This window comes from Drosophila suzukii, chromosome 3 (genome assembly GCF_043229965.1).
Source record: "Drosophila suzukii chromosome 3, CBGP_Dsuzu_IsoJpt1.0, whole genome shotgun sequence".
Classification (NCBI taxonomy): domain Eukaryota; kingdom Metazoa; phylum Arthropoda; class Insecta; order Diptera; family Drosophilidae; genus Drosophila; species Drosophila suzukii.
In genome coordinates this window covers 81,109,087-81,132,907 of record NC_092082.1, presented here as the reverse complement: position 1 = coordinate 81,132,907, position 23,821 = coordinate 81,109,087, and the positions used below count along the sequence as shown (strand labels likewise).

At 40.0% G+C, this 23,821-nt stretch overlaps 1 protein-coding gene and 1 long non-coding RNA gene across 9 annotated transcripts; one reads left to right on the top strand and one right to left on the bottom strand.

Annotated features, from left to right (window-relative positions):
* Positions 1-411: 411 nt before the first annotated feature.
* On the bottom strand, positions 412-22,989 carry snu (ABC-type transporter snustorr). Of its 8 annotated transcripts, none has more exons than XM_017071346.4 (11): positions 14,625-14,912; positions 10,581-10,817; positions 6,038-6,244; positions 3,709-4,225; positions 3,495-3,643; positions 3,198-3,339; positions 2,849-3,136; positions 2,056-2,504; positions 1,929-1,989; positions 1,426-1,757; positions 412-1,364 (listed from the first exon to the last, which is right to left on the bottom strand). In XM_017071346.4, exons 2-11 carry the CDS (start codon positions 10,592-10,594, stop codon positions 1,190-1,192), a joined length of 2,334 nt encoding a protein of 777 aa, XP_016926835.1. In that variant the 5' UTR covers positions 10,595-10,817; positions 14,625-14,912; the 3' UTR covers positions 412-1,189. The 8 variants fall into 8 exon arrangements, with proteins under 8 accessions (XP_016926835.1, XP_016926836.1, XP_016926838.1 ...); XM_017071347.4 differs by having other exon boundaries at positions 2,855-3,136; XM_017071349.4 differs by having other exon boundaries at positions 2,855-3,136; positions 3,198-3,303; positions 14,625-14,911.
* LOC118877711 (uncharacterized) lies at positions 15,229-15,871 on the top strand. Its single transcript, XR_005014432.3, has 2 exons — positions 15,229-15,598; positions 15,666-15,871. It is a non-coding gene; the product is annotated as an uncharacterized lncRNA (long non-coding RNA).
* Positions 22,990-23,821: the final 832 nt, after the last annotated feature.

Sequence of the window (23,821 nt, the reverse complement as noted above, 5' to 3'; positions counted from 1 at the left end):
ACTAACGATAATATTTATGTATCGAATACTAGTGCTTGCCAAAATCGATTGTTCCGACTATCGATTGTTTACAGTCGTTTAGCAAGGGTATTCCGTATTTATTTGAATTGCTTAATTGTTAAAAATGTAATACAATCTTTTAGTTAGGATAAGTATTACTATTATTAAGAGTGAAAAAATATAACTTTTAGTGATAAATATGAAAGCCTGGTTTTTAACGAAGAGCTGATAAAGCCCTAACAATTAACCAATTCAACAGGTTGGGGAATACCCTAGTTTTTTGTTGGTCTGTAATGCGCATGTTAGATAACAGTGGCGCGAGTGTTATCGATAACGAACATTTTCAAAAAGCCATTCAAAGAAATCTGCAACTAAATTCAATTTAAACTATTTAATAAAAACGAAAAAGTGTTTTTATTTACTTTTTATTTTTATTTATTCATAACTGCGTTCACATAGTTAATGATTTACTTAAATAAGAACTTCACTTTTTCGTTGTTCATTGTCTTTTGTTTTGTTCGTTGTGAAATACTTATGCTCTGCGCATAATATTTCCTGAAATAGATTTCTTTACATACTCTTTAGGGTAGTGTACATTATTGTATTTAATTATGTTTTACCTTAAAAAACTTAAACCCATACAAAAATGCTTTAAGCTACTTAATGTTATTAACAAAACCCACCATTGTTTTTGTTCGCTATTCATTGTGTTTTCTTTTTGTTTTTTTTTTAGGCTTGCCCTACGTGTATTCGCGTGAATTATGTAGAAAAAACAATCACAGTCCATTGAAAAAATTATAAAATTATTTGTTGTGTGTGTGAATAAATCGAGAAAAGATCTAGTACAGAGGGTTGCAAGTAATGGACATCTAGCAACGGTTTACTGAATTCGTGACACAAAATATTTACAACAATTCATTTAGGTGTACCTAAACCTTACGCTTTAAACTACGAAATGTGCAAAACTTAGCCTAGGGAAAAACGAGTGCCGAGTAGAAAGCTAAGGAAAGCTGCGAATGTGCTTAAATAATTTATGACATTTGGGCAGATACAAGAGATTGGGAAACGCGGTGAAACTTGGAAGCGATAAGAAGTAGAGCCGGAGTAGGGGGTAAACTAACTAGGACGACAAGGACGACTAATCGTGATCTAAAGTAGGCATCTAAAAATAGCGTAATATCTGGAGGTCCTAGCCGCGTTTGGCCCGCAGCACGAGGAGCGTCAGCACCAGGAAGCCCACGATCCAGGACAACGTGCTCACATAGCCGATGTACACATCCGACTCCAGTATCGCCCAGCCACGTGTGAGGATGGAGCGCAGCGAGGAGGTGGCCAGCGTCAGAGGCAGGCACAGTGATATGTACCTGGCGGATAAAATAATATTAAACACCATTTGTATGTAAAAAAAACCCCTCCAGAACTCACCTCAGCACCACGGGCATGCCCTCAATGGGCCAGATCACTCCAGACAGCAGCAGGGTGGGATAGAAGGAGCCCAGCGCCAGCTGGATGGCATTCCTTTCCAGCTCGCACACCGAGGAGATGAGGAAGCCAAAGCACATTCCACACATGCCCTGCAGCAGGGTCAGCACAATCACCCAGAAGAGGTCACCGTTGTTGGTGACCCCGAATACCACCAACATGAAGATCAGCACCAGGGTGGTCTGTCCACACATCACCACGAACTGGGTGATCACGTGGGAGAAAAGAATTTCGAAGGGAGAGACTCCAGCAACCCAGGAGCGATCCAACAATCCCTAAAAGAAAGTAAGGAATAAAAAATATGTAATATATGATATTTAATTTATGAATATATGAACTAGTTTTCATATGTAAATTTAATTTGATTTAATGAATACTAAGTCAAGTAATTTTCTGTCCAACAATATAATTTTTTCTTTAATAGAGCAATTATTTCCCTGACTTACCTCAGTACGCTCAATGATCAGAGCCGATGACGTCAAAGCAACAGCCAAGAAGAAAACAATGCTATTAAATATAACGAAAAAAAAACATTAATGACACTCCCATAAAATGTATATGTATGAAACCTACGTCAAGATCACGCCAGGTGCCACGAAATCGGTGAACGATGGATTCATGGTTCCATAGATGGGGTCCCTGAACTGAATGGGTACGTCGCCCAATTTGGGATTGCTGCCGCACTGGCCTAGAAGACCCATGGCGAAGTCCCTGAAGGCCAGCTGGATATCCCGATTGAGCATGACGCCGATCTGCTGATTGGACATGTCCAGCCAAACCTTGACCTCGGAGGAGTCGATCGTTTCGTCATCGGAGTCACGTCCCAGATTTGCTCGGGCAATGAAGGCGTCCGTGAAGTTCTCACTGATGTAGACCGCTCCCCAAGCTGTACCCTTTCTCACGGCTTCTTTGGCATCATCCAGGTCCTCATAATATGTTTTTACCACACTCGTGTTTAGATGACTCAGATAGCGACATCCCAGGTTCTTAAAGTGGCAGCCATCCTCCCAGTAACAATTCTCCTGAAGATAATAGCAAATAAATTAGTTAAAATAATGCAAAGTTAATTTTAAAATCTTTGTGCTTCTTTGTAAATCTTTTTAAGTGACTATTTATTACTTTAAGTGTTCATTTATTACTCTATCTATCTAATGTTTAATGGGATATTTCAAAATCAAATAAAAAGTGAATATTAAATGTTATTTTTTTTTTAAAGGAAAATTTATGATTGTGCAGTTACTAACAAATTAATTTATTTAAGGTTTTAATGGCGTTTTTATCGTATAAACAAATTAAACGGGTTTTATATCTTAGCTTGGAATCAAAGGTGTATTTAAGTGAAATAGTGTATAATTGTGTGTCTTACCCTTACCGTGTCGTTCATCTCCCCGTTGACTATGGCCAGGTTGAGGCCCTGAGGATCGCGTCCGATGGCCAGGCAGAAGAGGATCACCTGCATGACAGGCAGGGCAAAGATGAACAGCATCACGCCCACGTTGCGCCACATGCGGAGCATGTTCTTGGTGAGCAGGGCGCGGATCTTGCCCTTGGAGGTGATCTTGCACAGGTTGGCATAGCAGTCCTGGCAGCTCTCCTCGTCATTGGGATTGTTGTTTCGCCTTGAAGGTGGGGGACTGTACGGTTCCTGGTTGAGCTGGGATCAACAAGATATGAAAGTTAGGCAAGGAAACCATATAGGGAGACCCAAAACCTACCGTGTATATAGAGCCATTACTGTCGTTGATCAGCACCTCCTTGCTCTGGTGGAAGTTGAGACCCACCACACCGCCCTCCTGACTGGAACTCGGCTTGTCCATCTTGCTGCCGAAGGCCATGGCGTGCAACGAGATGTTGTTACTAATCCCGACCAAAAAACCACAAACAGATGGGGGGTGGAACACATATTGCGAGCATGCGAGTGTCGGATGGAGGAGAGTTCAGAGTGGAGAGTTCAGAGTGGTGATTAGAGTAGTGTCTTCGGGTTAGCCACGTGGTGCATGCCAGATCCTTACCTGAAGTTCACATGGGTCACATCGCCCTTTTGGCTCTGGATGCGGGACAGCTTGAGGAACACCTCCTCCAGGCTGATGCACTTGTAAATGGAGAGCAGGACGCTGGGTGACTCCTCAGCCAGCAGGTGACCCGATCGCATTAGGCCAATCTAAAGAATACATTTAAATATATTTTAGTTATATTTTTTAAAGATAAAGTAATATTAAGTCATACCGTATGCGCCTGTCGCGCCTCTTCAATATAATGTGTCGTGATAATGACCGTCTTTTGGCCCGCCTTTGTGATGTGCACCAGATGGTTCCAGATGCTCTGACGCAGCAGTGGATCCACGCCCACAGTGGGTTCATCCAGGATCAGCAATTCAGGATCGTGCATCAAAGCCACTGCAAAGCTCACACGACGCTGCTGACCACCACTGAGATTCTTAACCAGACGCTTCTCCGATGGCAAATCGAGGAAGTTGAGCAGGAACTGTAGACGCTCCAAGATCTCCTTGGTCTCCATGCCGAAGATCCAGCCGAAATACATCATGGTCTCCTGGATGGAGAATTCCCCATAAAGAGCGATCTCCTGGGGCATGTAGCCCACACGCTTTCCAGGAACACCTGATCCTCGAGTGCCGGGTTTGCCACCCAGAACGAAGATCTCACCGGCGTCCATATAACGACGACCCACAATGCAAGACAGCAAAGTGGTCTTGCCACAACCAGAGGCTCCCAGAAGGCCATAACTGAGGGGGAAAAATATAAATAATTGTATTAAGTTATAAAATGCATATAAAAATCCAAGTATAAACCCTTTCTAATCTTTACAACATTTTATTAAGGCCTAACAAAGGTTACTTTCTAACATATATTATTTTTAATTAACTCAATTGTAACTTATTACCTTTTTAGACTATATTGTATAATGCCAGTTTTGTTTGGCTTCTTGGGCATGTAACGGGGTCGCCAAAGGTTAAGAAGCCAACCATGACAGAGAGGCAAAGAAATTTGATGAAAAGTCAGCAGAAAGCGGGAAAAACATTTAGCCAACTCAGCACGAAAACTGTCGCCACCATAAAAATGTCTATATATGTAACTGGGTATCAAAATACGAGTGTGGCATGTCGGCGGCGATGTCAATGTTAATTCCAGCAGTTCAAGTTGAATTATTTCGAAATGTTCACCTTGAAATGTAAGAAATGCCCGCGGCTATCAAAAAAGCGACTCCGCCTGTTTTTTTATTTAGGAGGGGCTAGTCTCCCCATAATTATTATCACCACCATCATCATCATCATCATCATCATGAACTTGGTAGCTGTGATTATTGTGATTATCACTTTGTTTTCATTTTGTCTTCGGCCTTTGACAAAATATTGCAGCACGTAGGTCGCACGTTTTGGCCTGTTATTGGATCTATTATTATAATTAGCACGCTGCGCCATTTAACGAATTAAGCGAGACAAAATCTGATAATTTAGCCCCAGGGGAGGACTGTCTGGTAGTTGGCCAGACTTTAATTGACTTCAATCGTTAAATGCACTGACTTTGAGAGCCCAAAAGCAGTTCGTTGACTTGCTCAAAAATCGAAAAAAAAAGTGACTAACTCAGCGACCTGACCTAGGTCAAAAAGCTGAACGAACCGAGCTGTTAACTGGGTCAAGACTTCTGCACAGAGTCTTGGCGGAGAATAAAATAAAAATCCGTTACGACACAGCATTAATTCGCTGAATAAATCACTCAGAATGCCAAAAAGCAAACAAGGAAAAAAACAAAATTTAATAATACCTCTCCTCAGGCCATATCCAATGCCAAAGGCGGCTAAGACAAAAAAATATAAAAAAATGCATATTTACGAATTTATTTTTATGGCCCCTAAATGTTTGCCAAAAATTCGTGGACCAGCAATTAAGCACATGTGCCGCGACAGAGATGGAGATAGATAAGTTTTGGCTGCTCCAAACAAACATCAATATTGTTTTCCAGCCATTTGCAAACTTCTCAGACGATAATCGATCAATATAGCTGGGCATATTGGTTTGGTTTCGAGAATATTGCCAATAACCTCAGTGTCTGGCATACAAATAGATTTTGGGATTAATTGCAAAGACGTGAGTACATTGACGTCAGTTGGGAACGCGGCTTAATGGGGATCATAACCAAAGATCCGACATATGAGGAACTTTTCAAACGACCCTCGTTAACCGCCTAGAATTATCATGCAAAAATGCCGTTTCAATTGCAAGATAGTCGAACGACTAAACCGGTTTGCCCTCCATATAATAGCAGCAATTAGACGCAAGCGTAACCAAGTGACCTCTGATATAGACGAGATCGGAGATCGGATCGGATTGAATAGGTGCAAGTGCAATCAAATCGCCGTCACAAGGAAATCGCTTAGCATTGCGCCAGCGGTACTAATTTCGGATTCGAGTTCAGTTGGCATTAGGTGCTAATTACTTTCGCCGTTTCTATTTTATGAACTCGCTAAATTGAGCTGTCAACATTTCACTTTTATTGATGAAACCTGACCCGTTGATCCCAATCACTCTAGCACTCACATAGTTCCCTTGGGCACAGTCATGTTCAGGTTGTTCAGCACCTGGTTGGCATTCTTCTTCTTGCCGTAGGCCTTAAAGGCATGCCGCACGGATACGGCGGCCTGTGTGTTCCGGGGTCCATTGGCCGGAGCTCCCCATGCCGCCACCGCATTGGGCTGTGTGCCACCGTCGTTGTTTGTGGTCGCCATCGCTGAGTCTGTGGAGATGCTGCAAGGAGATCGGGAAATGTATTTTAGTTGAGGTTTCAAATATTAAGGTAAATTATAAAATTTGATATGGTTACTTCCTATAAATTCAAGTACTTCAATATATATCATACCATTATTATAAGATCAGTTCGTTCATTAAGAAATATAATATTAATATAATATAAAGGTTAAACAAGAAATATGATATTGGTACTTCCTAAACCTTCTAGAACTTACGAATGTACCTATAGCTTTATTATAAGATTCAGTTCGAAAGAAAAATAATATTGGAACTTTTTATAACATCTAAATGTTCAATAACATTTCAAAAGATTCATCTTTTATATTTTTTGGTTTTAATGTATAAACACAAATCTTGAACAAAGACATTAACCTTTACAGCTGTCAAATAAATATTTATCTGAAAAATCAATGAGTCATCTAACCCCGTAAGTAAACAATACATCAACAAAATAAATAAATAAATATTATTTTTGAAGGGCTATGGGTAAACTTCAGAAATCATTAAGTGATATATACAGAATCTGGAAATTGACTTATTCGAATGAATTAAACAACAGAAAAGGTTAAGGTGTCTAAATGTAAACAATGAAAAGCCAATTTCAATGAATAAATCCAATAAGAATTAACATTTTAAATGCGGGCTGTTATTGAACACGAAAAAAATGGAAATTACTAAACCCACGTTTAGTTTAGACATAAATGTCATAAATTAGAAGTGTTTTTTATGACTTACTTAAAATTAATTAATGTAACCAGGCAACTACTAAATTAATTAAAACACCTGATGATTATTCACTTATATTGCTGACAGCTATTACTTATCGTTACATTTTTGAAAGCCTCAATCATTTTTTAAACGCAGAAATTTTATTAAATATTTTTTACGACTCTTTAAAGCTCGGATTTTAAGGGGAAAATCAATAATAAAAAGATCGTTAACGTTACAAAACTGGTTCCGTTCGTTTGGTAGAATATTTTATTGTCGTTTAATTTGCCAGCTATTGGCAGCTTCCTGCTGTCGCATATCGCATATGATAATTTGCATAACGATTTGCATCTGAACCCGCTTGAAAAAAATGTGTGTTATGGGTTTTGTGGGCTATGCTTCAATGGCTCGGCATCAAAAAACTATGTCAGCGGCACACATTGCAAAAAAAGGCATAAAACAGAGCGAAACAGCAAACACAATGGACAAACTTGCCAACACTTTTCATTTTTTCATTTCAATATTTATAGTTGGCCACTCGGAGCACTCGTGTCTTGGGCAACGCGCTTTTTGGCCACTTGCTTGGCCGAAAAGTTGGAGTCCAGCTGGAGTTAAAGTTAAAGTTAAAGCCAAAGCTAAAGCCGCAGTGAATGCGCGAAGTAATGTGAAGTCGTTGGCCAAGTCTGGTTTTGGACCAGCTCTATTCGCCGATTGCCCAACAGCCATCCATCCATCCAGCCATCCACCACCAAGTTGGTCAGCCGTTGAGCAAATATGCAAGCCGCACTTTGCAGTTTTCATTTGCATTTACATTGGCCGCAGTTTATTACGCAACTTCCCATGCAGTTTTTTGCACGCTTCGCAAAAGTATAAACAACACAAAAAAAGCTTCGCCAATTTTTGGGTCAAGGTTAGCTGCACTGTTAGTTGCGAGGAAGAAAGTTCATAATTGCCTGCAATTAATCACATTCGCACCTTTTTAACATATTTTGACTGCCAGCTATATATACGTAGATATTTATTTTTTGGGTTTTCATATCATTAGCGCTGGCAAACGGGCAAGTCATACCAGAAAACGAGAAGCGAGACAAACAGACCAAAAATATAAATAAAATGCTGGCTAAGGGGAAACTAGTTCAAGGTCACTGATTGAACGCATTCGATTGACGATCTGTTGTTGTTTTCTTCCCCGCACTAATGCCGCTTTCGAAAACGTTTTGGCTACGCTTTTTGGCCGTCTCGAGTTTTTGCTAATAGATTGCGTTACTTCTCGTTAAGATAAATATTCGATCGGCCGCAAATATTTGCATTTATTATAAGGTACAAGATGGTATGTGTTTGGGATTGGGTTGCCCAACGGTCGAGTGGCGAGCAAACATCCTCGAATACCAAAGTTTGCAGGGAAAATTAAGTGGCTATATTATGCGGCCTATCAAATATTAGCATAATGCGCTGACAACATTTGGGGCTGGGCCGCACGAATTCTGAATACAAAACGCACTCAGAAAAGCCATGCTGCAATTTCAACTGCGGATTGGTCAGTTGACGAAATGTGTTTCAAGTTCGTTGCCTGAGTCTTTCGATTTGCGTACAGTGGTTGGATTGGTTGGATTGGTTGGTTTGGAGTTAGTCACAGCCAAAAAGAGCCAAGAGCCAAGAGACAACAGCCAACACTCGCTGGTTGCTGGTTACTGGTTGCGTAAATCGGTGCGTCGCCGTGTGCGCCAGTCAACAATGGACAAGGTCAGGCCAGGTAGTTTTTTATAATGACAACAAACCGACATATTTTTCCTCTTCTCCTCACTTTTTTGTGCTTGACATTTATGGCTCGAAGATTTTGGCCCCCATCGATGGGTGTTTCTTTGTTTTGTGAATGCTTATTGATAATTTAATTAGCTATTAGAGCGCGATTTATGCATGCAACGTTGGGCCCAGCACGGGTCCACTTATATTGTATTTTATTTTTGGGAACCTTTTTCTCTGCTGATTTCTTCACAGACGCGCCCCGTTGTATGACAGATCGTGAGAATGGGTTAGGGTTTGTCAACATACAATACAAAACGGCACTTCGAAACACCTATTTCTATAGTCTAACACACTAGTCACTTCCCCTTAACCAGAAACCATCAATAATCTTTACTGCCCTACTCTGCCATAACTGACACATTTTCCCATCCGCCCTTTGCTCACTGTGCTAAATGCGGACTTTAGAATGTGTAATTATCGTGGCGAATAGTTGGAAATAAAATCGTGTAGAGAGAGGTGCAAAGTGACACCGAGACGACAGTGAGGTCATCACAAGATGTAGATTGCCATCTAAACAGCAAGAAAAGTTGATAAGATCAAGACGATTACATTTAGGATTTAATGGGCTCAGACTCTTCATAGATATTTTACATCAAGTTAGGGTTACTAGGGGTAAAATCAGTTCTTAGTAAAAACCTACACAGCAAAAGGAATATGTAGTAAAAACTTGAATGCTGTTGGTAAACCATGGACATTTTCTTGGAAGAGGAAGCCTTTGAACCTTGTGTTCTGATAGCAGATGGATATATGAATTTGATTTGTAACCTGCGTTATTTTCAACCTATCCCAGAACTATGTTATAATATATATAATAGCTGAAGATGATAGCATTCCGTGCTGCGATTTCATTGATGATCGAGCCGCCTAATCGTCTATAATCAGCAAAGGGAGAGGCATTATCAAAGGGGGACTTAAATGGTTCCTGGCTCCGTTCAGCTGGAGTCTGTCACGCATCGTTGGCTATGAATGGCAAACGAATGCTGAATGCTAAGCACGCCGATCCCCAATAACCCACGGGTTCTCCGGACTTCGGGGGAATTCCAGACCAGACCGGGTATTATTATTGACAGGCGAAACACCTCTTAGCCATTTCCATACAAGTCGCTGCCACACGCGGAAGATGCAAATGTCGTGTAATTGCCTTTTGTTGTACCTACTGTTTTGCTTTTCTTTTGGCCCGCGCATATATTATTATGTGCTTCATTCTTGGGCCAACGAGGAAGCCATTGAAATGACAGACTTGTCAGTCGCCAAATAAATCAGTAAACTCCCATGACTTATAGGTTAAAAAATCATGGATTGTTTTTGGCTGGGAGATACCCAGACAATGTTTCATCTACTCATCAATTTAAGGCCAAAAGAAGACGAATTCGCGATGGCAAAGGGGGATTATGCAATGAGCCTTTTTGGTATTTGACATGATTACAAACTTGTTCGCCCCGCCGAGAAATGCGGTCGCATTTTTCGCCCCAGCCTAGCTGGCAAATATGCAAAAGCGGCAAAAAGAAACACAAAATGTGGCCAAAAGCGGGAAAAAAGAGACACAAAAGGGTGAAGCGCTGGAAAAGTCAAATCGAAGGCAACAAGATTATGCAATGTTAATGGGTCGACAAGTGTTAAAAAGTCGAGATCGGGCGTTGACAGCAGGAAATTGTAAGATAAATTCGAATCCCAGTGATTGACTTGCCCACCAAGTGGGTCAACATCAGTGGGTCAAAATAGAGAAAAGAAAAAAACACCCAAATTATTGCGTTTGTTTCGCGCCTTGATTGCAATTTATGGCCGTAATCTCTGCACGTTTACCCACGAATTTACTTACGTTGATATCAGCATTTTATTTGCTTTTTTGTCGGGATTTGCTGGTGTTGCCACTGCTGGTGGGTGTTGTATTGTTGGCTTAGCTTTGCCTATTGCTTGTTTTTTATTTGCCTTTGTCTAAATGCTAGTTACTTTGTTAACCGTTTACTTTTACTTCACTTCGCTGCCGGGCCAATCTTTTGCAATGCCCAAGTGGTTGAGAGGCTGTGTGCTTTTTATGTGTTTCAGGCACACATTGCTGAAATGTATAAATAATAATCATGTTTGAGCGTAAATTGTTGTTTGATTTATGCACTGGAGAGACCTGGAGTTTGCCGAGCTTGTTGTTTTTCTAATTTTTTTATTCACCGGCTTTTGTGTCTTTCACCTGGCTTGACAGCATTGCGCATGCGTCACGTTGTACTTTGATTTGGCACGAATTTAGCAAAGTCATTGCAGGTGATTTTTGAGAATTTATCAATGATTTTACTCCCATAAAGAGCTTAGAATTTGGGTGGAGAGCCTACAAACGAGCTTCTAGAAAGGTGTATCGAATTCCCCCCAGTTTGAAACATTATACAATCAACACCTTGCGGTATTGACTTCTGTTGTTGTGATCATATTATAATGACAAAGTGCTGAGTCATTTCTTATGACTGCAGCATTATACGATCAACATACAACTGTGAATGTTTCTTCAGCAGCAATTCGATATGCGAACGGGCCAAAAGCCGCTTAGTTCACCGCAATAACAATTGAAATAGTAATAACAATAATAATTGAGAGCCCGAAAGCAATGTACGCAGTTGACATTGGAATTCAGTTGTTTTTGGAGCCACTTGGAGATGTGTGCTCCGAAGCACCGAAGTTTAAGCTTTTCGAGAAAACAACAGGCGAGTTCTTAGCAAACAGATTGCGATTCGCTGATGCCTAGTTTGCATGCCGAGTGCGTTGCCATATTGCCAAGGTCAAAAGTAGCTGGCATGCAATGGTGAATTTCCGTGAATTTCCGGTGCAGCGGAAAGTTTTATCTAAGCGCTAACAAATGCGTCATCGAATGTGCCAAGTGAGAATTCAAATAAATAAGGGGGGTATCTATAAGTTAGTCATCCAAAGCTCCCCGAAAACATTGCCCAATCGGCTGGCCTGTTGAGCATGAAAGCATTTAACCGTTTAACTAGTTAACTAGTTAACCAGCTGCAGACAATGCTCGGATGAATTTATTCATATACAATTTAAATTTCAATGTGGTAATCTCAATGCAATCGCTGAACGACTTTTCAGCAGCTGCAGACAGGAAAAACCATAATTAAGACTTAAGTCATTAAGCAAGTGGGTAGAAACGACTTTTATACGGCTTCGGAACTAATAAGAATTAAAGTCGAAAAAATATCGATATTATCGATACTATCGATAAAACGACAAATCCAACGAGAAAACAAAAGACAAATAAGAAAAACTAAAATATTTTATATAATTCGAAACTAACTACAAAATACCCAAAAGCTGAGACTCTATCAATGGATATATTTGCTAAATTTTAAAAAGGTCGATAGTATTAACTGTGCTATCGATTGTTTTAACAACACTAATAAGAACTGCCTTGGCTAGACGGCCAAAAAGCGAATCTCCCTGACTAGCAGACACCACCACTTTCAATCTCTACTGGCCAGTTTTCATTTTCTTTGACTGGCTTTTCCGATGACATAATTTCAGGCACGTATATCTGTGAGTTTGGCTTTCAATGCACCAGTGTGCGACACAGTTTCGTGACTACGACTGCAACTTCTTCGAGACGGGTGGGCTTTTGGCCATTTCTGCAAATGGCAAACCAAACCCGTCGACTGGTAGTGGTAGTTCGCAACTGGTTCTGCAACAGGTCTTTAGACTTTTCTGAGGCCCGTGCCCAAAAATAAATAGTCGAGCACTCACCCGCGCACTAAAAACTTAAAGCCAAGGTGTTAGATAATCCAGATGGTCTGTAAAATAATCAATTGACTACAAGCTACTAGCGTGTATTGATTGGCAGAGTTGTTGCTCTACTAAAACCAGTCCGGAGTCCGATTCCTGCGAAAACTCGAAAGAGAATGTCCGATTGCCTCAATTAATATTTAATTTTCTCAATTGTTGTGTGTATCACACAGTTACACAATTTATAATTCGTCCAAACAATTAGGAGTTCAGCCGGGGTCACGTGAACCTCAACAAATGTTAAGCTTGTCATGGAATATTTTACCCCATCAGAATTTTTAATGTCCACGAGTCTGAATTACAAATGCTTCTTAAAGGTCTTTAAAGCGGATTGAGAAATCAATATGATGAACTGTCGAACTGATTAAATCTCAAGCACCTTGTTAAGTATTTTACTTGACTTTATTGAGCAATTAGGGCCTGCTGATCGGTTATTAAGTGACCAGCATCCAAGACATTTAAGTCTAATGCCATCGGTTATGCAGCTCAGGGCAATCATCTGGGCAAGGGGGAAGTAATACTCGTTCGTTTAAAATCGATTAGAGCAATGCAAATTGTTCGCAATTAGTTTAACAATCCCCATAATCATATCGGAACGGAACCAATACGATCCGATTGCCAAGTGAATTATCTCGTTCTATTCTGCCGGCTATTTTTATATAAGTCTCTATCTTAATAGAGCCGCTGCCTTGGTATTAATTAAATGTCGCACCGTTTTATGGCTTAATAATAATGCCTATATCTCCGGCTAACTAGATATACAACCTCAGTTGGCATCGCTCTGTTGCCGAGTGGAGTGGATTTTGAGGCACCTTGAACTCTGCTCGAGGCATAGCCGCGACGTGATAAACAGAGAATAAGAGGGCCCAAAAGACCCAAAAGAAAGAAGGAAAAAACCCCAAGTCGAAAATACCAGTTCAAGTTTAAACTTAAAATGCTGCACAGTTCGGAAATGCACATGCGGAGCAAAAGAGAGGGGGGCTAAAAAGCCTTGACAACTAATTTCAGGGCCCTCGCCGAAGGTCTCTGGGTGCACAAAATACGACGATGAATGCAGTTTATTGTAAGATATAATTGTTATTATTATGACGCTTTTCAACTTGTGCAATGAAAATGCAAAAAGTCACAGCATTTAATTGCGCTGAACTTTGCTCGAATTGCAATTTGCAGTGTACAGTGTACACAAGCACAAAAAAAATAGTCGCCAACTGCTCTCCAATTGTTGTTGACCTCTTCTCACTTTTTGGTTGGTGGCTAGTGGGCGTGGGGCATTACCTAAAGTCGGTACTTTGTTTGCTCCCACAGGGCGTATGCTTATCTCAGATAAATACAGAGAAAACACAGGGCTTTTAGCGAAATACTTGTAGGAGTCGTAGGTCAGAAACGTGTTTTTTAGTACGCCAGGAAAGTGCTGGAAGTCTGGGGCCTAGAATGCTACAAAAAATTCCATACATCAGGTAATATTCCAAGACCGATCAATAAAAAAGTAAATTAAGCTAAGTGCTTTGGCGATATTATCCAGGCATGAGTGACACATTGGGGCGCTGTGAAATGCAGTTAATGACCGAAATTATGGCAAAATTGTCCACCATTTTTTTGCCTTCTTTTATGCAATTCACATCCATCAGAGGTAAAAAAGTGTAGCAATATGATGGAGTTGCTTTCAATGGCTTGATAATATCAGGGTGGCCAGATATTCTAACAACGTTTTGGGGCGGCGATGACGACGATGTCAGCCCATTCCGCCCATTATTTGTATGCCAAGCGCGAAGCACACGCGTTGGAACATTTTTGTTTTGAAAGGGGGTAAGGAAACGAGGAAACTTTGTTATTGATGATGTGGATCTCGATGATGATGATGATTATTATTATGATGATGGTGGCAGTTCGCGAACAAAGTAATTGACAACAAAGCGGCAAAGGCAGCCATTTGTTTTTTCTTTTTGCGCAAAGAATAAGCTGTTGTTTGCTGAAATATCAGCGGTGACTGTTGACTGCCTTTTGGGCGATTTCCTGAAACGTGTGCTCAAGCTCGGCAAATTCCAAATAAAAACTCCCATTTGGTTTTCTGTTTGATGAGCAAATTTACACTTACAATGCGCGTTCTAGTTGGAATGGCGATGCGATGTTTGCACACTTTAACAGTCGTTTCGCTGGTTTCGCTTTTATAATCCACTACTCGCCAAACGAAAGACTTAGGACACGAACGCGATCGCTGGGGGATCACTTGGGATCGATAGCTATAAGGCTGGGATCTTTCGATGCTCGTTCAACGTTCAACGTTTCGACGGGGGTTCACACAAAAAACGAAGAGACAGACGACCGATTGGGAGCGGATTACCGGAGCACTTGCGTTGCGCTGAAAGGTTCGGCCAAGACTGACTTCGAGTCGTTGGCCAAAAGGCGGTTTGAGCCGAGTTGAGTTGAGCTGATGCTGGCGCTGCGTCGACGTCGCCGCTGCTTGCTTTGCACTTTACACTTTGTCAATGGAAAGGAGAGAGAAAGAGACAGAGGCAGCTGGAGAGACGGAGAAAGAAACAGAGAGCTTGAGCGGTAAGCGAGCGATTGCACTTTTGCACGTGCGTTTCAAGCGCGACTTTAAACGCGTCTAGACGTTGGAACTGCGGCTGCCTGAATGCCAGAAACTCAACTGAATCGGCCAAGTCAAAGCAAACCGCAAAACACCTGCAGGTGAAACCACTCAGCGAAAAAAAACCACTCACTTTTGAGCTTTTCAGTGGCAAGTTGGCTGCGGAACGAGCGCGATGCGTCTGGCAAAACAAGTGAACTGGTGGCAAGGTTTGTTGGCTTCGCTCCTGGCGGCGGTTCACCTTCGCGGCGGCAGGGGAAAATACTCTATAAAAGGGCCCCGGTTTTTGGGTTTTTCTCTTCACGTCGTCGCTGTGACGTTACACAGGTAGGTACTTACATAGCCACATACCACTTATGCAATCCCCTGCCGGCGACCTTGGCTATCTTCTTTTTCCAGACAGAATTGCAAAAGCCCAATGCTCCGCTCACCCATTCACTGCAGCTCTCTTTTAGATCGTTTAATGGCTTCATTTGGCGGTAATTGCAATCGCAATCCCATTAAAATTCCCCCTTTTTTAATTGGGATTGCCTTTCTTTACATAAGTAATTCAACTGGAGCAAAGTTCAACGCTAATAGATCAAATGGGCCAGGGAGAGATATACCACTTTATTTTTGCAGCTGCTCAAGGCTAAATGAAATAAATGCCTTAATTACTATAATTACTATGCCAAAGAATGCTTTTCGGTGGCTGAGTGATGGACAGACAGCCAAAGCCGCAAAATCAATAAACATGTCTATATTAAAAATTTCGTTGTTTGCCTATTGCACAATTTCAATGTCATCTAAGAAAAAAAAAAGAGAAAAAATTAACAAGCCGGCGTTAAGGGCGTGACTAAGGGCGTTTGCTAGGGAAAAACGAAGCCAATGAACAAGAAAGAAAAAAATCCAAAACAGACCAAACTGTCCACTTTTGCGCAACGCTGACATTGAAAATGCACAGCTAACTTGGCGTTGTGGGTGTCTTTCTGTCTTTCTGCTTTTCTGGCCAAAAGTGCCATCAAATCGGGTGTTGTAACAAATCGCGCTCGAACATCTTAAGCAGGTGGTCAATGGTCAATGGACAGCGATACAATAGCAAGTTGGATTTGGAATTTTACATTTTTTTTTTTTTCATTTTTTCTTTTGCTATTAAACGGCAATTAACTGACAAGGTCGCCTGCTATACATTATAATATCTGCCCGTCATGCATTCCCGCGAGACCTAAAACAGCGACTTATCTAGCTCTCAAATCGGTATTTAATAAGCAGTATGATTTTTTTCCTTACAAATTACTTATACGCCAAGTGGAACGGCCGGCGAGATTTAATGAATCGCATAAAACCGATTTCGCGGCTGACTGATGGGCCTGTAAACATCCTCGTAGACGGTGCAATGGACATAATTGTAGTTGAAAAACAAGCAATTCAGTCGTTGGGGATATCAAGAAATAAATAAACGAATTGCTTTGCTGTCGCACTTGACATGGTTTTTGGGAACATATAGTATATACGACAGGCAACGTGCTAATGAGCCCTGAAAACTGAGTTCCTCAGCTCCCCAGCTCCTCATTCATCATTAACTGGGGATATGTGGCAATAGTCTTATAGCTCTCATGATTCACCCTGCTCATCATCATCATCTGGTTTACATTTCCAGCTAATTTACAATAAGCAAACTGCCAGGTCATGGTACACTAATTTGTGCAGTTGAAGAAGCCATGTCTTAAGCCTTCAATGTCTTGGCTCTTACAAGCTGCAAATTTCGTAAGTGTTGTTTTAGTTCCCACTAATGGTTAACTCCCACACAAATAGTGATCAGCCAACGCAGAAATCCAAAAACTAAGCTTGCAATTTTCTAATATCTTATTTTTTTTGGACAGTCATGCTGTGCAAGCAACAACAAAACCTTGAACAAGTTTGTTGACTTCGGGTTGGAAAAACGAGAGCAACAACAATTGGTAACTGCTAAAATGGCCATAAATATATTGAAGAAATTGGTTGACAAAAGTTTTAGGTTTGTTTTTTGCCATCAATAGCCTCACTTACAATTTCTAGCTTTTGTCTTGCGATGTGCACATTTCAAATCTACATTTTCGTATTGTTCACTCCATCGCCTTTATAGCCCTTTATTCCCAGTCTTAGTGGCCCATTCACACAGACAATTTCATTTCGGTTTAGTTTCTTCTTTCCCTCTGTTTTTTTCATATTTTAATTTTTTTTTTGGTTTATCTCTGTGCTTTTTATGCTGCTGTGAAAATGGGCACAAGGTCGCCGTTGCGACGAGGAGGAAGTTTGCTGGGAAGCCGGCGGAGGAAAGAGGCTGGGCTGAATTCGAATTCCAGACGGACTGCAGAAGCTCCAGCCCGGCTTAAATTAATTGCATCCAGCCACGAGACGACAGCGACGGCAGTTTCGAGCTCATAAAACGGATTGCACTTAACGATAAAATTTCCCTTTCGCTCGGAACTCGTTTTTCGCTCACTTATTCGAACGGTGTCCTAATCCCTTCTGTAAATGGTGTGATTCATAGGGGGTATGAGAAAACTAGAGGTAAACAAAAAACTTGGTGTAAGAATATGTGTTCTCAAATATTCATTAAAGGTTTAAGAATTGTGGGAAAATGTTAACAATAACATTTTTTTATTTTTTAAAACAGTAAAAAAATAGTGGAACTCATTTATTTAGTTTTAACAGATATATTGACAGCTCCAAATTGAATAACTTGAAATATTAATTTGCATAATTAGCTTTTTAAATTAATTGATTTATCTACTACTCACTTTGAATATTTTTAGAATAATAATTTAGTTTTGATCGTATTGTAATTGATGATAGTTTTAAACGGTGTTATTAGTTACTGAATGCTTGAATGTAAAATAACTGCTGATAAAAAACAAATACTCTTCGTTACAACTGATCGTAACTCTAATTCACATTTGAAAAAGGTAATCATTTTCTTCCTTTCTTTAACCGTTATATACCACAGCTGAACATATATATGTAGCATATTTTTTAAAGTTATTTGTAGCTCTGTTAGCCATAGATTCACTGCAATTCTACCAACCATTATTGACATTATGTCTTGGATATTTTTCTTTTAAACTAAAGACACCTCTCTAGTTTTGTTCACTGCAGCCCAGAGCAATGGAGTGGAAAGCTCCAGCTGCTGCAAAGCTGTACTCAAAAGTGGTTTCTTTCGCGACTTGCCAAATATTATGCAATTTCTGCAACTTGGAGTTGAGTCTTTTGACTGCCTTGCTTTATTTTCGAGCGGCCACATGCAAAAGAGCTGCTAATGCAACAGCTTAATTAATTACAATTAGAGGCTGTGGCCGACCCATAAAGAAAAGATCTACGAAATGGCAAACGCAAACGCTCCATTGGTTTTTCACTGCCTCTGCTGTAATTGCTTGATCCACTTAAGCAAAATACACAAAAAGAAGCTGAATCTGGTTCACTCGTCTCTGGCTTGAATAATTTGTGAAGATTTTGGCCAAAACTATCAAAAATACACGCCCCAAATGTGTCAAGGTCTTTTGTAAACTGGCAAATGAGCAAAGAAAAAAAACAAGCCACCTAAAATCAAATCAAATGGAAACCGAAAGCTGGTCCAGCGATTTGGGACTGGGCTCAATTTTTGTGTTTTTTGGTTATATCCAACTATAATTATCGGGGGAAAACTTTTTGGCACACAATGCACGGCATTTGAGTCAGATTTTTGCCAAGTTGATTGGCCGCATTGTGCAATATTTTTGTCTGTTCGACCACATTTTAAGTCAATTAGCAAGCTGGCCAAATTGCTGTTAATGCCATGAGCAAATACGCTGAAATAGTTGCTCTAAGACAATGCATATGGCTTCTTGCAGTGCGGCTGAAAGGGGTGAAAGTAACTGAAAGGTATTGACAAAAAACTCAGACAATGTTTCCCGGAAAAGATCGCCACACAAAAGCCCTAAGAATCGGCGAAGATTTATGTGACAGACCTTATTCAGGACAATCACTTTTGAGCCTACGTGTTATGGCTGATACTCATTAAAATTTAGCTCACATATTATAACTCAGAAGTAAATTCTTAAGTTAGCCAGAGGTGGTAGGTTAAACTGATGAAAGCAAAAGCCACTGACACTTGCACACTCCGGAAATAAATCTTCAATTGCCAGTAGTTCTAATGAGAAGCGTGTGCGTCTTTTGTTTGTGTTTATTTTTATTATCATTAAGATGACCTGGTGATTTTCTCTAAGTTCTACGAACTTTCAGGGCAAACGAATGCCTCCGCAATGAGTGGGATAAAAAATAAGCAAAATATACCTTAATGGCTGACATTAAAGTCCGACATAGAAAATGAAATAGGTTCCTATAGAACATAGTTGCTAATGTTCTACAAAAGATAGTTTTGAGCAAACTATAGAAGTGATTTAGCTGTTCAACCTTTGAAGCCTATTAGTAGAGATTGAGAAGCTTATGAATTCTCAGATTCAGATTATAATCGTCTGAGTCTGACTGAGCAATCAAATGCCAATTGAGCTTCCGTTTTCTATTGTAATTTAATAAACAAAGATGACGGTTATCAAAAAAATTACGCTAGCTTACAATAGTTTTAGTTTAAAACTATCATAAAAACTATTTAACAAAGAAAAACAATTTAACAAGAATTAAATTAATAAAAATAATTAAGAATAAATTAACCGAGAATGGTCTAAAAATGAGTATTTATACGATAATAGCAGTAATAAATTCAATGATTTTATGACGTTGCTAACGTTAACATCACTACGTGACTACTAGCCCTAACGTAGGAAACGCGATCGCAAAGCACGTCACAAAACGAAACGAAAATTGTTTACAAAGAATTCGGACTGATTTTTTCACCACATGGTGAAATTGAAAATATGAAAAAAGCTTTTAAAGCTCTCTTTCGGCTTGGTCACTCTCACAAGCTAACAAATTTAAGCTCGAACTTAGTTTGGACACAAACCATATTTTAAAATTTTTCTGAAATTTAAAGAATTTAGCGTTGCCACTGGCAAATTAAAAGAATCAAGCGTTGCCAGACCGAAAAATACTGATTTTCTAACACAAATGTTAAGATGTATCAAAATCTAAAAGAAATGTTAAGAAAAATCCTAACATTTCTGTTAAAAAACTTTGCATTTTAACATTTCATGGAAGAGGGAGAACACATGGCGCCTTGATTCAAAAATATTGCATTTTTGAGCTTGATAAAAGTGTAGGAACAGAGAAGAACGAGAATTGATAAAATAAAAATTAGGAGAAGAAAAGGGAGAGAAGGTCGCAAAAATTTTAATAACATAAATGGAAAATTTGGCTCTGCAAATAAGTTCCAAATCTTCTTTTTTATATACTTTTTAACATTTTGGAAGAGTATTTAAAAAAAATAATATTTCTTACCCAACAAAAATATGGCCCCGATTTAGCAAGATTAAAGAAAAAGGTGTGTTGTACTATTAATACTTTCTTAAATATTGTTAAATTACTAAATTTCACTTTAAACATTCTTAACAGGTAAAAAATTATTTCAATTTCACAATAAAATAAATGCGCATTAAATTTATTGCTTATGGTTTTCCAGAAATGCATTTATATATTCAGCAGTTAGAATTTCAAGCTTAGCGCGTGCTAAAACTGTTTTAAATGGTTCTGTCTGTATGGGGGCGTGCTTGGGTTGCAAATCATCAACCATAATCGTCAATAACAACAATTATAATTAACGGCATGCCAGGAGCGACAGGTATATTGGTATGACTAAAACATGTTGACAGAAGCAGATGGAAACCGGAGTGATTTCCCAATATTTCGATGCCACTCACTACTGAACTAGTTCATGCGGAAGTGACGTAGTCGATTGTAAAGTGTATATTGCATAATGAGGCCTTCAAAAGAGAAATACCGCTAAAAGCAACAAACAAACTCATTTGGACCATCGATACGGCGGTTAAAGACCCGACCCAAAGCCTCATTTTGATGCTAATAATGTGGGTATATTTGGCACATAATTTGATTCAGTGGCGAGGGCAAAAAAGGGGTCCTTAAGATGTATAAAAAGTAACGTTTTAGAGGCATTTTCAAATCGAAAAACGAATAATCTTTTTAGTTATATTGAAATCTACAGTTCCCTTGTGTTCCATTAGGAAAATGCTCGCATGGTATTAAACAAAGGAAAGATTTAAGTGCTAAACTAAACTAATATATTATTTTCTTATTATTTAGGTGACTTTGTGAGCTACGCCCCTGTCTTAGCATCGCATGTTTAGCCAATATTATGTCATTCAAAAGCCAAACGAAAGAAGAAACTTAGCATAAATGAATGACCAGCTTGGATTTACATAAAGACCATACTCTTGAACAGGCACACACCTCCCTGGTACGCGAAATTATATTGAATTATGGCTAAATACAATTTTCACACATTGTGCGAAATCGACCGATTGCCGGATGTGCCACAATCCACTCAGCTGCGAAAAAAATCACCGAGTTGACGGTGATTGCGTCGTTGATGGACGTTAATTTGTACGAAAACTCATTTGTTTGCCATTTATTGTGCGGATTTGTTAGGGAAATTATTGAAATTTGCAATTAGTTAAATTAAAAGCCAAGTGCTGAAAGCCAGCCAGGCGTTGCCGACTGAGGCTAAACGGAGTCTTCTATACCCAAACCATCCATAGCCCTATTGTCAGCGACCCTGGGTTCTATTTTTATAAGCCTTCACTACGGCTCCGTTCAGTGGCTCATCGCTGGCATAACTTGTTATGAATTTGTTACCTTACTACGTATTTATATAATTGCAAATTTCACTCGTCACTTTTGTGGAGTGGCTGAGGCTGAAGTTGCTTAGCTTAGCATGTGAATAAATGCAATTAAAGCCCAGCGCTTAATAAGCATGACGTGTAATTTGCTATTTGCGCAGACTATTACGAACTGCAAAAATTGGGAATTTGCAGGGCGGCGACAAGCTGAGCTAACGAATTCCCGACGATAATGATCGCCATCAGCTCGCCCAATGAGTTGTCTAAATTTGCATTTCTCCCGGCCACCATCTTGTAAGCCTTGGGCAATGCAACGAACCCGAACTCCAGCCCTATCGAGGTGTCATTCACGTTTGGTTATCAAATAAATACCCCACATGTTTCTTTCGCTCTGTGGCTCATTTAAATATTCATTGATCGGCAAAGCGCGCTAATAAATATGTTTTTCGATACGTTGTTCCCAAAATAAATGACACCAAAACACGTGCGCGCTGCCATTATGCAATGTGTGAAACAAAGTTTAATTAATAAAACACAGCTCTATTCAATCGTAACCAATAAAAAAACGAAACGAAAAGAAGAACACAGTGTTCTTGAGCGGCGACCTCGAATTGTTGTTATTGTCTGGGGAAAATCAAAAGACTTAGGCAACGAACTTCGGCTGATGATCAGTTCCGTTTCGACGTTTCGGTGTTTCGGTGTTTCGGCGTCTCTCGACTTAACGACTACTTTATGGACCATTAAGGCGACTGGGACTGGGACTGGGGCAGTTAAGGCAGATGTAATGGCTGTGACTGTGTGACTCACATGGCACTGGGGTCCGACCAGCTAAAGTGACGCTTTATCCTTTCTAGGTCCATGACAGGCTGCTGGGCCTGCTGTTGGCTCAAGGTTGCCTCTTTCTTGGGCGCCATTTTATATGATATTTCCAGAGGGATCGGGATGCACTGGTCAATGGTTCAATGGAATATGCGATTAGCAGTTGCACAACCTGTTTCCCTGCCCGCAGATGGCAGTAAATCGTCTTGTTTATTTCGATCGATCGTCGGCTTGGGTTTCTCACACAGAAATTCGCGTGCGCCTGCGCACAAAACAAAAGACTTAGGCAACGAACTAAGACTTCATAGTAGGCGCGAGCGGGCGAACGAGCGTTTTTTTTTTTTGCCTTTTAGCTTTGGCAGCTGTAACAGCTGTTTTCTGGTTTTTCGGGCTAAAACGTGGTATGTCGAACGACAAATGCGAGGGCACGGCGACAGCGAGAGGCTACAAAAAACACGTAATTTGATTTATAACTAAACACTCTTATTTTTCTTTCTTTTTTATAGGGTACACGTAATAAAAGAGCACAAAGTGGTAAAGCTATTGCTGCTGCTGCTGCTGATTTTTGCTGCTGCCTAACGCGACGAAGTTGTGATCGAAACTGAAACCTCAAGACGCGCGCATCAGGCGCAAGAGCTGCCGAAATGCGACAAAAGCTGCAAAACGAGAGAGTATAAATACGAGTTCGTATAAAAAACACACCGACTGAACTGATCTGAGCGGCCGATCGTGAGCGAGAGAGATTGTATTTTATTCGGTGCTGATATAGTTTTTTTCCTATAGACCAACATGCATGGTTTTAGACATGCACATGGGGCAGCAAAAAATCGAAAGATCGAACACACCAAGCCAACGAACTTGTTTAGGGAATGTAAATCTGGTCAATTATAGGAGAGATAATGAGTTAATGAGCACTAAAGTATGATATATATAAAGTAGAGTGCTAAAAAGTTTCTGAAGTATCAAACTTAATGCTATTACCAAGCCATACTTCCTGCTAGACATTAATCAACAAAACTTGGAAAATCTCCTAATAATAGGCTTAATTATAGCCACAGAAAAAGGCTTCGGCTACGCCCACTGGGCTTCGTTTAACCATTTTTCACAGCACTTTTTGCGGCTTAATTAAGACATTAC

What these genes read in the sequence shown, in the direction of transcription:
- snu (XM_017071343.4), bottom strand. Translation starts at nt 22,779, where the DNA reads ATGGCGCCCAAGAAAGAGGCAACCTTGAGCCAACAGCAGGCCCAGCAG. An exon ending in GTGACCCATGTGAACTTCAG is followed by an intron (nt 3,340 to 3,494) that starts GTAAGGATCTGG and finishes GGTCGGGATTAG; the next exon opens with TAACAACATCTCGTTGCACG. An exon ending in AGATGAACGACACGGTAAGG is followed by an intron (nt 2,505 to 2,848) that starts GTAAGACACACA and finishes TATTATCTTCAG; the next exon opens with GAGAATTGTTACTGGGAGGA.